Source organism: Bufo bufo, chromosome 3 (assembly GCF_905171765.1).
Source record: "Bufo bufo chromosome 3, aBufBuf1.1, whole genome shotgun sequence".
Lineage (NCBI taxonomy): Eukaryota > Metazoa > Chordata > Amphibia > Anura > Bufonidae > Bufo > Bufo bufo.
Genome location: NC_053391.1, coordinates 461,329,694 through 461,345,394, shown reverse-complemented (window position 1 = coordinate 461,345,394; position 15,701 = coordinate 461,329,694). Strand labels below are relative to the sequence as shown.

The following is a 15,701-nucleotide window of genomic DNA, read 5'->3' as shown; positions in this document are numbered from 1 at the left end:
GCACCACACAATAAGAGGCAAGAATTGCGTCTGGGTTAAAGTCAATTTTCAGTATAAAAGGGGTACTCCAGAAGTTATCCCCTCTCCACAGGATTAGAGCTGTTAAATCGGTGGCCAACTGCTTTAACTCCCACCGATCATGAGAACATGTGTCCCGTACCCCGCTGGGGCCCCCTAAATGAACAGAGTAGCAGGGGGGGGGGGTTTAAACTTTTTATTTAATAACTATTAGCCTCATTAAGGGCTAGAACCCTTGTCATATTCACCCTAATAGAGCTCTATTAGGGTGAATAGGACTTTACACTCTCCCTGCTGCCCTGTGCTTTGTGCACACAACAGCAGGGAGCTGACCATGGCAGCCAGCATCTCGTGTGCCCCCCAGCCTCTGATCCGCCCCCCAGCCTCTCATGTGCTCCCCAGCCCCTGATCCGCCCCCCCAGCCTCTCATGTGCTCCCCAGCCCCTGATCCGCCCCCCCAGCCTCTCATGTGCTCCCCAGCCCCTGATCTGCCCCCCAGCCCCTCATGTGCCCCCCAGCCTCTGATCCGCCCCCCAGCCCCTCCCTCTTATCAGCCCCCTCTGGTAACTCAAACCCCCCCACCCCCCCTCCCTCCCCAGTATTAATCATTGGTGGCAGTGACCACAGGGTCCCCCTCCTCTTCCCCATCATTGGTGGCAGTGGGCAGTTCCGATCGGAGTCCCAGCATTACACTGCCCACTGCCACCAATGCAGAGACTGAAGAACATTCCCGGCACCCGACCTCTGACAGGACGCTGTGATCCGCGCGATTAACCCCTCAACTGAGGGGTTAATTGCGGCGGATCGCAGCGTGCAGTCATAGGGGCCGGCACATTCATTGGTGGCTCAGTGGCCACAGTCCCTCCCCTCCTCCTCCTACTCTGTTCTCATTGGTGGTCAGTGCCAGCCGCGCACAGTGGGGAGGGAGGGACTCCCTCCTTCTCCACTGTGCCGGCTCAGGAGAACATGGTGCGCGCCGAGAGCGCGATCATATCGCGGTCCGGCGATATGCACAAAATCCATATCATGGCACAAATTTATATCGCATATCGCCTATATCGTCCACCCCTACTAACAGTCATCTCTTATTGTGTGGATAGGGGATAACTTGAAATCACCAGAATACCTCTTTAAAGGGGTTCTGCAGTTCTTTTAAACTGATGACCTATCCTCTGGCCAGATCATCAGCATCTGATTGGCGGGGTCCGACACCCGGGACCCCTGCAGATCAGCTGTTTGAGAAGGCAACGGCACTGGAAGTAGCACCACGGCCTTCTCGCTGTTTACCGCAGGGCCAGTGATGTCACGACTAGCATCACTGGCCTGGGCGGGGCTAAGCTCCATTCAAGTGAACAGACTTTAGCCCCGCCCAGGCTAGTGATACAAGTCGTGACGTCACTGGGCCTGAGGGAAACGGAGAGAAGGCCGAGGCCCTGCTGGAGCGCCGCTGCCTTCTCAAACAGCCGATCGGCGGGGGTCCTGGGTGTCGGACCCCGACCGATCAAATGCTGATGATCTATCCAGAGGATAGATCATTCGTTTAAAAGAACTGCAGAACCCATTTAATACCCCTTGTTTGCATAATATATTGGGCTATAAGACGCAGCTACAAACACCAGGGCACTCACCAGGAGCATTTTTACAGGCAGCAAATATATTAGAATCATCCTTTTATTTTTCTGACAAGAGCGGAGACAGTTCCTAAAGGCAAATGAGAGATATTCCTCAGCTATGGAGACAAAAAATTAAACCAAGTTTAATATAATCAATTCATTTACAAGCCAATAAAAGAAAAAAGCTGAACACAATCTTCAATAGGACAGCCCTGATGTGTGCTTATTTACTCCCTTCTTTTTTCAGTTTTCATTGAGCTAGTGGATGGAGACCAGCTTCTATGATGTCTTTTATGCACAAAGCACATAGAAAAGAGGAGTTCCTGCTCGCTTATCTTTTTGTAACCTTGGCACACAGAACATTACACAGCAGTACTGCGGTGAGATTTGGGGGGTACTCTCTCTTCTTACAGAGAGCGCCTTAAATGGCATCGGAAAGCTTATAGGCCATACATGCTCCTCGGGAATTCAGGAAAGAAGGGATGCAAATGAGCTCTTAGGGTCCTTTCACACTAGCGTTTTTCTTTTCCGGTATTGAGTTTCGTCCTAGGGCTCTATACAGGAAAAGAACTGATCAGTTTTATCCCCATGCATTCTGAATGGAGAGCAATCCGTTCAGGATGCATCAGGATGTCTTCAGTTCAGTCCCGCTTTTGTTTTTTGGCTGGAGAACATACCGCAGCATGCTGCATTTTTCTCTCCGGCCCAAAATCCTGAACACTTGCCGGAATGCCGAATCCGGCATTCATTTCCATTGAAATTTATTATTGCCGGATCCTGTACTAAGTGTCGACATCTGTTCTGGATAATAAGTACATATTAATGTACTGAGTATAACTAGTTGCAAGTGAGAACACAATATACAAAAAGAAAAAGGAAAGTTAGAAAAGAGAAGGGGGAAGAGAGACAAGACAAAAAAAAAAAAAAAAAAAAAAGGAAGAAGAGCAAAAAAAAAAATCATAATCTAATAATATCAGAATAGTACAGAACCCAGGATCCCTGAAGGCAATAGAAACTTGCAGGCCCGGGGGCCCTCTAAAAAAGAATACATCAAACAAACATGGTTGGGCAGTCGGGGGGGCTCTTGGAATGTCATCCAGTCTTGCCATAACCAACTTTATAATATATCATATTGGAGGGTATCACTACTACTGCATCTCCCATTGATTGAAAGGACAGACTCTAAGGCCCCTTTCACACGGGCGAGTATTCCGCGCGGATGCGATGCGTGAGGTGAACGCATTGCACCCGCACTGAATACCAACCCATTCATTTCTATGGGGCTGTTCACATGAGCGGTGATTTTCACGCATCACTTGTGCGTTGCGTGAAAATCGCAGCATGCTCTATATTCTGCGTTTTTCACGCAACGCAGGCCCCATAGAAGTGAATGGGGCTGCGTGAAAATCGCAAGCATCCACAAGCAAGTGCGGATGCGGTGCGATTTTCATGCACGGTTGCTAGGAGACGATCGGGATGGAGACCCGATCATTATTATTATTTTCCCTTATAACATAGTTATAAGGGAAAATAATAGCATTCTGAATACAGAATTCAAAGGAAACTAGAGCTGGAGGGGTTAAAAAAAAAAAATATATAAATAATTTAACTCACCTTAGTCCACTTGATAGCGCAGCCGGCATCTCCTTCTGTATTCTTTCTTTAGGACCTGGGTAAAGGACCTTTGATGATGTCATCCGGTCATCACATGATCTTTTACCATGGTGATGGATCATGTGATGACCGGAGTGACGTCATCAAAAGGTCCTTTACCCAGGTCCTAAAGAAAGAATACAGAAGGAGATGCCGGCTGCGCTATCAAGAGGACTAAGGTGAGTTAAATTATTATTATTATTTTTTTTAACCCCTCCAGCTCTAGTTTACTATGAATTCTGTATTCAGAATGCTATTATTTTCCCTTATAACCATGTTATAAGGGAAAATAATAATAATCTACAGAACACCGATCCAAAGCCCGAACTTCTGTTAAGAAGTTCGGGTTTGGGTACCAAACATGCGTGATTTTTCTCACGCGAGTGCAAAACGCATTACAATGTTTTGCACTCGCGCGGAAAAATCGCGGGTGTTCCTGTAACGCACCCGCACATTTTCCCGCAAAGCCCGTCTGAAAGAGGCCTAAGGCTATTTTCACACTAGCATTAGTGTGATCCGGCAGGCAGTTCAGTCGTCGAAGCTGCCTGCCAGATCTGCCGATCAGTGTGACAATTGACAGCATTTGTAGACGGATCCCGGTGCGGATCAGTCTACAAATGCATTGCAAGAACGGATCCGTCTCTCCGCTTGTCATGCAGATGGACGGATCCGTCTTGCGGTCTTTTTCACAGTTTTCCCGTCCTTCAGTTGTTTTGCAGATCCGGCACTAATGCAAGTCAATGGGAATTAATGCCGGCATTCCGGCGACTGATCAGGCGTTTTGGACGGACATTATGTCTGGCCAAAACGCCTGACAGTGACTGAACGGAAGGCAACTGATGCAAACTGAACGGATTTCTATCCATTCAGAATGCATTGGGATATGCCTGATCAGTTCTTCTCTGGCATAGAGCCCTTTTGACGGAACTCTATGACGGAAAAGAATAACGCAAGTGTGAAAGTACCCTAAGAAACACACACAATGCCATGTAGTACAAAGCAATCAATGCCAAATGACTGCTTTTAGGTAACATACCTTTCTTGAAATCGCTGTCAAACATGGCTTTACGACCAACATAATATTTGTAAGTGACCCTTTGTGAAATGCTATAATCCTCCTTAAAGTTGGAGCTTTCAATTGCTCTGATCAAGGGCTTGCATAAGTGAAGTTTACTGATCTACAATTGAATAAAACGTATGGGTTATGAAAGTCATGTGTGCCACTTACCGATTGTAAAAAAAGCTATTACTTGTAAAGAAGGGCATGTTAGCCAGCCAAGTGTTCCTTCTGAGCCAGGCTGGGAGAATGACATTTAATACATTCCGTACGTATAAAAGAGGTCTTGGTTGCATGTAATTTGAATACAGTTTAGGTATAATGTGTGTGTAATATATATATCAGTAATGATTTACCTATTTCACATCCCAATGCTGTCTACAAAAACATTTAAAGGGGTATACCTATTCACAGAGAATACAGGAACAGATAAGAGCTTTTCCGTACTTTCCATAAATCTGTATGGAGCAGGAGCACAGATGCTCAGCCAATCCATACCCCTGTCCACTGTGACCATCCTGGAGAGGAAGGCTAAAGATGCCCCATTGCTAGGAACCCCAGCAATGTTATTTGAGGGAAACCCCGTTTAAGGAGAAGACACATCTGGAAGCTTACCTTAAAATAAATCTTGAAAAGCTGATTGACCAGAAACAACATTCCCCACTTTTTTGAGTCCTCAAAAGCTGCACGGCTGTATAATAAAACAGTTATAATGTATTAATAAACAAAGCAAAAAAGATCTAAAGAGGAACACATATACATGTGCTGTGAAAGGATCCAAAAACACCAAAACTTTTTTATTTTATATCTATTGTATAGCTAATATAGAATGTGGCTTTCAAGGACTAAAATATTGAAGGTGTATCCTCAGCATAGTCCATCAATATTAGTTTAGGGGGTTCGAGACCAGCTGACTGAAGGCACGGCTCCGTACTTCTAGTAGTGCCTGAGCTGCAGTGAGCTGTAATACCATGCACAGCCACTAAAAGGCAGCCTAGTCTGAATGAAAAAAGAAAATACTTGTCAGCTGAAAATAGAATTATCCCATTTTACTATGGTACAATGAGTTGTATGGGCTATATAATCAGAATACTGCAGAATATGTAACGTAAAGGGGTTGCCCAGCAATATTAAATGGGGTTTAGCAGTGCTTAGATATTGATGACCTACCGTCAGGATAGGTCATCAATATCAGATCGGCGGGGGTCCAACTGTATGAAGAAGTGGCACTCCTGAAAGCACTGCTCACTTTCCTTTTCACTGTTAACTTTTAGGATAGGTCATCAACATCTAAGCACTGCACAACTTCATTAAAAGGTACAATAATGTTTTTTATAATTTTTTTTAACTCACTTTCCATTAGAGAAGGTGATGACACATTGCTAGGATATGCCACTACTTTCTGATTGGCGGGGGTCATACTGTCAAGACCCCACAGACCTCCGTTTTAAAGCTGCTTGCCCCTACACTTTTCCCTGCTCCTGGACTCTAGCTGTACAGAGAGCTGCAATACAGCTCTGTTTACTTGGTCCCTATGACCCCTTAAAGGGGCTGTGCCACTAACAACACCTATCCACAGGACAGGGAACAGAAGTGTTTGATCACTGGGGGTCTGACCTCTAGATCCCCCAGTAATCACGAGAACGGGAGTCCACAAGTGCTGCAGAACTGACCTATGAAATTGCAGTGCATGTGTATGCCCACTGCCCCACTCACTTCTATGGGACTGCTGCCATCACTGTATTCAGCAATCCAATAGAAGTGAATGGAGTGGTGGACATGAATGCGATTTGCACCACTGCTCCATTCTCATGGGGCAGTCCAGTGGCACTTGCAGACCCCCGTTCTCGTGATCGCTGGGGGACCCAAAGGTTGGACTCTCGGCAATGAAACACTTATCCCCTGTCCCCAACCCCTTTAAGTCTGCAACTATGTTGGGCCTTGAAGACAGTGATTTTAAAAAAAAATATTTTCAAGTGCCATAGCTATTTTTCTGTCGACGCAGCATTATGAAAGTGTTTTTGTTTTTTTTTTAGGCCAAGTTGAATTTTTTTTAATGGCACCGTCTGGTGTACCTATAATGTATTTCACATAATCATGGGAGACAAAAAATAAAATAAAAAAAATCAGCAATTGTGCAACTTTAATTTGTTGGTCAGCAAAATTACAGATTTTTATGTTTTACTACTTATGCTCAATAAAAGAGCTTTTTGACGAAAAAAAAAAATCTATTTTATGTTTTGCCATCCATAACTTTTTCTGTTAACAGAGCAGTGTGGGGGTTTACTTTTTGCAGGATGACCTGACTTTTTCTTCTTTCATTGGTAACATTGTGGAGTACACCTGACTTTTTGATCACTTTTTATTCTAGTTTTTTTACGGAAGGCAAAATGAACAAAAAAACTGCAATTCTGCCACTGTGTTTTTTTCTTTACAGCGTTCACAGTGCAGATTAAATTACCGTACCTGATAATTTTATAGTTTGCATTGTTATGGACAAGACAATACCAAATGTCTGTCCTTTTTTCCCCCCTTTCGTTTTTGAGATTAAACATTTTAACTAGACACAATATTAAGCTCCCCACTAGGGGATTGATTACTCACTATAATATGCCAAAATATTTCTGTATTGCAATGTATCACGCCTGTCAGTGTAAGGGCTCATGCACACGACTGTATGCCCTCCAAGACATACGGTCCGTGAGCAGGCCATATTTCCCGGAGCGGCATACATAATGCGCACAGCATCATAGGTTACTATGATGCTGTGCTCATCGGGCCGCCTGCAGGACTACTGTCCCGCACTCATATGATATTATGAGTGCGGGACAATAGCCCCGCGGGCGGCCCGATGAGCACAGCATCATAGTAACCTATGATGCTGTGTGCTGCCGTGCGCACGATGTATGCCGCTCCGGGACATAAGGCCCACACACGGACCGTATGTCTCGCAGGGCATACGGTCGTGTGCATGAGCCCTAAGGCATTCCATTAGGCAAAGGGCATTCTCATTAGAGGGCTTACATGCTGCAGTTGCTACTGACTATGACATCTAAGGGGATGAATAGCCAGGATTGGCTTTATCTCCGATCCCGGATATTAACCCTTAGGATATCGGAGGTTTTTTCCTTTTCGTTTTTCTTCCCTATCTTCTAACTTTTTTATATTTCCATTCACATAGCTGTATGAAAACTTATTTTTTGCGGGACAAGTTGTACTTTCTAATGTCACCATTAATTATGGCATACAATGTAGTAGGAAGCGGTAAAAAAAATTCCAAATAGGGTGGAGTTGAAAAAAAAATAAAAAAAAAGCAATTCCTCCACCGCTTTACGGGTTTTGTTTCCACAGCGTTCCGTTTACGGCAAAATTGACTCATGCCCTTCATTCTTTGATTACCATGATACCCCATACATATAGTTATTTATTTCTAAATAGTGTAAAAATAAATTGAAACTTTTAAAGAAAATTTTTTTTTTACATCACCAGATTCTGACCCCCTTTTTTTTATAGTTCTATGTACTGAACTGTGTGTGGGCTCATTTTTTGCAAGACAATCTGTAGTTTTTATTGATACTATTTTGAAGTGTGTGTGACTATTTGATCACATTTTATTACATTTTTTTGGGTAAGAGAAGCGATGAAAAAATGGCAAATTGGCCATTTTGACCCTTTTTTTTATGCCATTCGCCGTATTGGAAAAATATTTTTATATTTTAATAGTACGGGCGTTTTCGGTCGCAGTGATACCCATGATCTTTATATTTTTTGTTATTTAGGTATTTTTTTATTATATGGAAAGGGAGGTGATTTAAACTTTTATATATTTAACATTTTTTTTTTTTTTTACTTTTTTGTAATCATTTTGAAGCTCGTGTTTGAGCATATAAAATCCATTTTTTTTTTTTGAACAATCATGTATTTTTAAAATGCGTTTATCATTGACTATTGCTCATTTCTTATGTTGGTCAGCCACCTGGTGGCCAAAATAAGAATTGCAGCATGAATGCCCTCACCCCCTTCTGTGAAGTTGAGCGCATTCAAATCAATTACTGGTATCCACAGGATGCCGGTAACAGGCTGGGAAGCGCAAGCTTTTTGACTATTTAGATGCTGTGATCTCACTTGATCATGGCATCTAAAAGGTTTTAATTACAGCGATCGTTATTATTGTCGGTCGCTGTAATTAGCGGCAGGTCTCTGCTGTTTGAAACAGCAGAGACCTGCCGGCCGTGACACCCGCTGCACGTGCGAGCGGGCGCCATGCTTGCCTATCGCTCCAGCGCCGTACATGTAGCGAAAGGGTTAACGTAGTGTCAAGGTACACCAGCAGTGCTTTGTGCTCACCCTTGGCAGCAGCAGATGGGTTCCAAAAAAAAGTACAGAATGAAATACTGAAACCATACAAAATTAGGTAAAGTATATCTCTTAGCTATAATGCCTAAATCTTATGAGACTGCAATTTGAGTTCTAAGGTCATTTTCCAGGGAAGGAAATACTCACGTATCACTAGCACACACTCTGAAACAGCTCATTAACAGTTCGGCCGCTTTCTCCAGCATGTCTCCACTTTTTCCTTTGCCTTTTTTCGTTAGCTGTTGGTCAGCCTAAAGCCACAATATGAAGTAAAATGGTTAAAGAGGGATTTTGGTTTTGGCAAATTAAGCTTACTGTAAAATGAAAACTTACATCATATAAATGTGTCCATTCCTTGTGGGTCTTAAATGGGTTGTGCAGTGTAAGGATACTGATGGACTATCCTCAGGACAGGTCATCAATATCAGATCTGCATGGGTCCGTCGATCCCTTTTGAAGGGTTCCCAGCATTCGTGCAAGCACTGCCTCCTCCATTTTGTTTGTGGCAGTGGTGCAGAGTAATTACAACTGCTCGCCCCGTTCACTAGAGGATAGGTCATCAATATCCCGACAAGGAAAAACCCTTTAAGATCTAGGGTCATTGCATAATATATTTTATGGTTTACTGCCAGAGGGTAAGAACCTGTCCTGGCCATGTGATAATGGTAAAGGTGCACGGAGCTTTCCTTATATACGTGTCACCCATGGTAGCTCACTTTTAGGAGAAATAGAAATATCAGGTCAGCAGGAGAAGCAATGTCAGTAGCTCTTCATGTATGTAACAAGATCATCAAACAAAATACTTAAACTTACGCTGTTGGCGAAATATCTTAAATCCAGAGTAATGGCATACATAATAGGCAATGCCCTGTAACAACAGAAAAACAAAAATGCACATTTATTCAGTATTTGCCAGCCCATCCCATTACTAATACGCTATAATTTTTAGACAGTGTCAATTTAGTTTAAAAACGCACCAGATTTTACCAAGTGGCCTTATACTGGATGATAAATCTGTCTCCTGTCTAGTCTGACATTATACCACCTATTAGTTGGCTTACTTTTGCTGCATTTTGTGGCACGTTAAACCACGCCCCTTTTCTGGAAGCCACTCCCCCATCCTGGCCGGCTAAGCCCCCTTGGCAACCAAGTAGAAATAAAAGTTGAAATGAAAGAAAGGGTGATCCAGCACCGGAACAAATCTGTCGTTGCGATGGCTTCATTTTTCACATATACAGGGGATAGCTATGATTAAGAACCACAGTGTTCGAAACATGTCCACCGAACTGGAGTAGGAGGGAGGAGATGTTTATTGGATGTACTGTCCCCTGTCTATGTGAAAAATAAAGAAGATTTGTTCCGGTGCTGGATCACCCTTTCTTTGATTTCTATGTATGCCGGGGTTTGCCTTGGCTCGGACCGTGCACAGAGGACATGAGGTGAGCTGGACTTATTACTTGCTTAATAGAAATAAAAGTGTCTAAAGTACGTACAAATGTGCCCCATGATTGATGGCCTTTTCATTACACAAAATAACGACATACAGTATGTGCTAGGATATGCCGCCCCTTACTGATCATTGGGGGTCTGTCCGACTGCACTCTCACAATCCCGAGAATGAAAGATGGGCAGCATATGCTAAGAGGACAGATGAGTAAAATAGAAAGGTGTAGTGTATTTGATAGAAGAATCATTATATGTAGGGCTACATACTGTACAGTGCATTTTTTGTGAAGCCTTAAAAAAAAAACAAAAAAAAAAAAAAAACAAGACGGTGCACAATAAGTTTTCTTCCATACCATCTAGAATAACATTAAAATGACTACACAACCTCCCTATATATATATATATATATATATATAGCAGCCTAATAGCTCGGCACTTGGGAGCCATTGTTCCGCAGAATACAAGCATGGAATAAAAGACACAAAGTACACAAAGGTAGGTGTTTGGAATGCATTTACAATCTTCTGTGGGGCAATGCTGGGTGGAAAGGACTTGACAGACCCCCTTTAAATAGGTTGTCCCTTCAGGAATGTATGACCATGTAATCCATGGTCTAGAGAAGAAGCCGCTCCTTACACTAACACGTGCTTGTATGGTCACACTCACCAATTTTCTTCTTTATGGGCCTGGAAAATCTTCAAAAATGATGTAAGCTATGTTCAGGCAAACACTTACAATAGTGGATAGAGATATAGAAATGCGGTGAAAGAATGGCATACTACTGGATCATGGGGAAACATTTCTACCACTTAAAAAGGATATTGAACGACAACAGTCTGGAATTTGTATGCCTCCACGAAATCATGGTTGGAAACAGCACAGGTGCATCTACAAAGAGAGTTCACAATATACTGACATCATTATAAATGGAAAAAAAACACCCCATATTATACTACATCAATTCTACTTTTATCGGCATATTTCCCCATACTTAAGTTACACTATATGACAGAAACATATGGAAAACTTTCAGATGAAATGACAACAGTAGGTGCCTTGTTTTTGCCCTAGTAAAGCAGCCCCTGTACAGAATGAGAGCCATGACTATTCTTATTATAATCGGTGCAAAACCACAGTAACACTAACCACTCCAGTACAAACCAACAGTTAAAATGTACTTCAAAATGTCAGTTCCTGTTCTTATGGACTGCAAATCAATCTATAAGCACTCCCACAAAACTTTTTATTCTCTAATCTGTTAGAAAGGTACATGATGTAAACTGTAGTGAAGATGACTATTTTTGAATTATAACCTCCTTTCTGATCCTCATCTGTGTCATGTGACCAACACTCTGCCTCTCCAAATAACATAGCATCTTATGTGTAGACAAGAAATCCGTATCTTTTTGTATTTCTAAGGTCAGTCTCGCAGGAATGAATAGAGAAGTAACTGACTTCCTGTCCGGTGTCAGTTGGAGATCAAAGTGTTGGTCACATGACATAGCTGAGGATCAGAAGGGAGGTTATAACTCACAAATACAGTCACTGGTGAGAAGATTACCTTCACTACAGTTTACATCATGTACATTTCTAACAAGTCATAATAAAAATGTTTGTGGGAGTGGTACTTTAAGCAACATACATATTAAGTACAGCTGATGCTAGATCATTAGGTCTTATTTAATTTACTCTTTAACCCCTTAAGAACGCAGCCAATTTTTTTTTTTTTTTTTTTGCCTTTTCCTTCCTGCCTTCCAAGAGAAATAACTTTATTTTACTTTTCCCATAGCAAAATGTTTTTTTTCCTATTTTTTTTTTATTATTATTACTGTGGGACAAGTTTTACTTTCTAATGGAACCGTCTAAAAAACAATGTAGTGGGAAGCTGGAAAAAAAAAAATATTAATGTGGTGGAACTGACAAAACCCCCCAGAATTCTGCCATTGCGTTATGGGTTGCTTATTTAAGGCATTCAGTGGGTGGTTAGAATGACACCTTACCTTTATTCTGTTGGCGAGTTCAGTTAAAGCGATACCAAATTTGTATAGTTTGTTATGTTTCAATACTTTATAAAAAAAATTACTATAAAAAATATTTCTTTGCATTGCCATAGTCTGACACCCATAATTTTTATATTTCTGTCTACAGGCAGTGAGGGAGCTTTTTTTGTGGGGTGATCTGAGGTTTGTTTTTTTTATTTCTATTTGTAAAACGGGAAAAGGGGGGTGATCTGAATTTTTATTTTTTTGGTCCCCCTGGAAGACTTAACCATACGATCATTAGATCACTTATACCACAGACTGCAATGGTTTAGTTTTCAGAATAGTGGTCATGGTGCCCTGTACTTCCTATAAGCAGTAGTCCCACACAGAGGTTGAAGCAAATATCCAGGAACCTCCTTACCTGATTCTTTTGTTACAGTTGTCTCAGTCTAATTTAAGAGTAGTCAGCTCTATATATATATATATATATATATATATATATATATATATATATATATATATATATATATAAATAAAACAGCAGCCAATCAGAGAAAACAGAACTACGGGGGGAGGGGGAGAGCAACTGCAGGAACCAATGATGAGGCCGGAGGTTTATCTTAGACTACCAGAGACTCCCTGTAGGCACTGCAGCTCTGCGCTAAAAGAGCAAGCAACGAACCCCAATTTATGTCCTTCCCATTTCTGGCTCCAGAAAACCATTGCTTTAAAAATAACAGAAGTTGGAAGGTGTTTTTTACTTGAGTGTTTTTTTTTGTTTGTTTTTTCCAGAGGAATGGTGAAGACCAAGGTCTATAACCTCAACTACTTTAATTTACCATTCAGACTCATCTCAAAAGTGTAAAGGTGTGTGGATGAGCACACAATTATTGGGAAGGAAGCGTCCCTTCCTGACAACTGCCTGCTCATCAGTGGAGGGGAAGAGCTGCGTTTACATACAGAGATCGCCTCCACTGTTTGAGGACGAGCGGTCACTAGTGCTACCACTCATCCTCATATAAACTCATTGTTCACACAGCACAATCTACTGCCCAGAAACGATGATTTAGGTGTTCACACCAAAGATGATTTCACCTGAACAACGAGTATATTGCTTGTTCATCAGGTGATCTGCGGCGCCTTCACAAGGGCCGATTATCTGGAATGAGCGTTTGTATGAATGTCCATTCCTGATAATCGGCCCCATGGAAACCCACCATTAATCCCTTTGTCTGACCCTATAGACATTACCTCAAATGAGCTGCAAAAATTTCATCATAGGGAGGTTCCAACATCTGTTGACATTTGTCTTCTGGGGCAGCCAACTGAAGGGTAAAGTGTAAAAGGTACTTAATTAGCAATGCGTTTAATAGAATGGAATACACGGTTTAACATTTGTGATTCAAACATATCACATATCCTGACCCAATTAGAGAAAAGAAATAAAACAGACATATTAAAGAAAAGATGAGATATGCTAAAGTGAGGGCTTCCTACCTGTAGCCTGGGGTTTGCGGTGTGTGCATGTCTGAACGAAATAAGCTCGGCACAAATGGCCCCGTTTTTCTCTTCTATAACCTCTGCCACCTATATGAATGCATAAGAAATAGAAATGAGTTTGGTTTCATTCACAACAACCTGTGCGTTCTAGGATACACAATGATAAAGCTAATATAATGATGACGTATTTTAAAGGGGTTTTCTGGGAGCAGACGATGGATAACCTGTCCTCGGGTTAGGTCATCAATATCTGACAGGTTGGACTCCGATACCCGGCACCTCGAGCGATCAGTGGATTGAAGAGGCTGCGGCCTCCTCACAGATTACCAAGCACTGAACGTGACCAATGAACATGACGTCACTGGCCGCGGTGGTCACTGGAGTGCCCCAGCCTTTTCAAACAGTTGATTGGTGGCAGTAAAAGGAGTCGGATCCTCATCCGTCAGATATTGATGACCTATAAATACTTTTTTCAATTGGTCCGTATTAAAGGTTTTCAGCAGTTTTTGAGATATCTGCGGTTGAATATCAGTCTATTTGCAGACTCTCCCTCCTCAGTTCCTGTCAGCTGACGGCTTATTTGGAGCTCATATCTGTGATCACCTGACCTCATAAACACATAATATGGCTTAAATGAGTGTTTATGAGGTCAGGAGATCACAGATAAGAGCTCTACATAACCATGAGCTACAGAACCTGGAGCGATAGTCTAATTTTTAACCACTTATATCGCAAAAACTGCCGAAAATGTTTAGTAAGGATTAATTGAAAAATTATTTTTAGCCCAAAATGAGTAAAATGCAATCATAAAAAAGAACTGCACCAAAGGTGTCCATAGCCTATAACATGAATTATCAAGACATCAACAACTGCACAAAATGATTCAACAAACACAACGTTGTAGACACAATCTGCATCATAAATAGCTACGTTCAAATGAAGAACAAAGTTAATTAAAGGATAGGCTACTTTCACATTAGCGGTTTCAATTCCGCTATTGAGATCCGTCATAGAATCTCAATAGCGGGGAAAACGCTTTAATTTTGTCCCCATTCATTGTCAATGGGGACAAAACTGAACTGAACGAAACGGAGTGCACCAGAATGCATTCCGTTCCATTTGGTTGCGTCCCCATCGCGGACAGAATAACGCTTCAAGCAGCGTTTTTCTGCCCGCAATGTGGTGCGGAGCAAGATGGATCCGTCCGGACACACAATGTAAGTCAATATGGACGGATCAGTTTCCTCTGACACAATAGAAAACAGATCCGTCCGCCATTGACTTTTAATGGTGTTCATGACGGATCCGTGCGGTTGTATTATTGTAATGGAAGCGTTTTTGCAGATCCATGACGGATCCGCAAAAAACGCTAATGTGAAAGTAGCCTTATGGAACTTTTGGGGTCATTATTTTTTTTATGTAATTTTGACTAAAAATCATTTTTGTGATTGGAGTTTATTAACAATTTAAAAAAAAATAAAAGATATGTGTGAAACCAGCCCTAGAGGCACAGCACTCCGCTAAGCGTCTCAGCACCCAGACCTCCACCTATCCAAACTGCTATCCATTGTATATTTAAGAAAACAACTCATTTCTACAAAGGCAGAAGGTAAAAATGATAATACCTGTTGTAAATACTGATTGATGCTAATATGTGCCATTTTCCTCCTCCAAATTAAGAAACCCGGGTCCTGCTAGAAAACAAAAAAACATGGCACATGAAGAAATGTAGGAAACTGAGGCCATTGAGACATTAGGGTAATGTAAACATGGTGCTGGAGGTACATATCCCTAATAATGTCTCATCCTCTGCTCTAAAGCCTCATTCACATGTCAGTGTTTCATGGACGTGTGCTGTACCTGTTCTCCACGGACAGCACACGTCCCCATTCACTTTAATGTGTGTATTCACACATCAGTGTTTTACCACGGTCTGTGGGTCAGTGGTTTTAGCACGGATGCATGCTCTGTTTTTTCTGTGTTCACACATCCGTCATGTCCATTACAGTCTATGGGTCCGTGAAAACCACAGATGCCATCTGTGTTTCACGGAACATTAAGAAGAGATGCTTTGAA

The 15,701-nt window shown here is 41.9% G+C and overlaps 1 protein-coding gene across 1 annotated transcript in view; it reads right to left on the bottom strand.

Annotated features, from left to right (window-relative positions):
- PCID2 (PCI domain containing 2) overlaps nucleotides 1–15,701 on the bottom strand; it is a 37,536-nt gene that overhangs the window by 20,166 nt on the left and 1,669 nt on the right. Inside the window, exons 2-11 of the mRNA XM_040425186.1 lie at nucleotides 15,251–15,319; nucleotides 13,623–13,712; nucleotides 13,377–13,450; nucleotides 10,966–11,031; nucleotides 10,810–10,851; nucleotides 9,511–9,565; nucleotides 8,845–8,948; nucleotides 4,957–5,032; nucleotides 4,321–4,462; nucleotides 1,647–1,747 (exon numbers count right to left, since the gene is read on the bottom strand). Of these exons, the coding sequence (XP_040281120.1) occupies nucleotides 1,647–1,747; nucleotides 4,321–4,462; nucleotides 4,957–5,032; nucleotides 8,845–8,948; nucleotides 9,511–9,565; nucleotides 10,810–10,851; nucleotides 10,966–11,031; nucleotides 13,377–13,450; nucleotides 13,623–13,712; nucleotides 15,251–15,286 (786 nt within the window). The 5' untranslated portion in view covers nucleotides 15,287–15,319. The remainder of the gene's footprint in view (nucleotides 1–1,646; nucleotides 1,748–4,320; nucleotides 4,463–4,956; nucleotides 5,033–8,844; nucleotides 8,949–9,510; nucleotides 9,566–10,809; nucleotides 10,852–10,965; nucleotides 11,032–13,376; nucleotides 13,451–13,622; nucleotides 13,713–15,250; nucleotides 15,320–15,701) is intronic.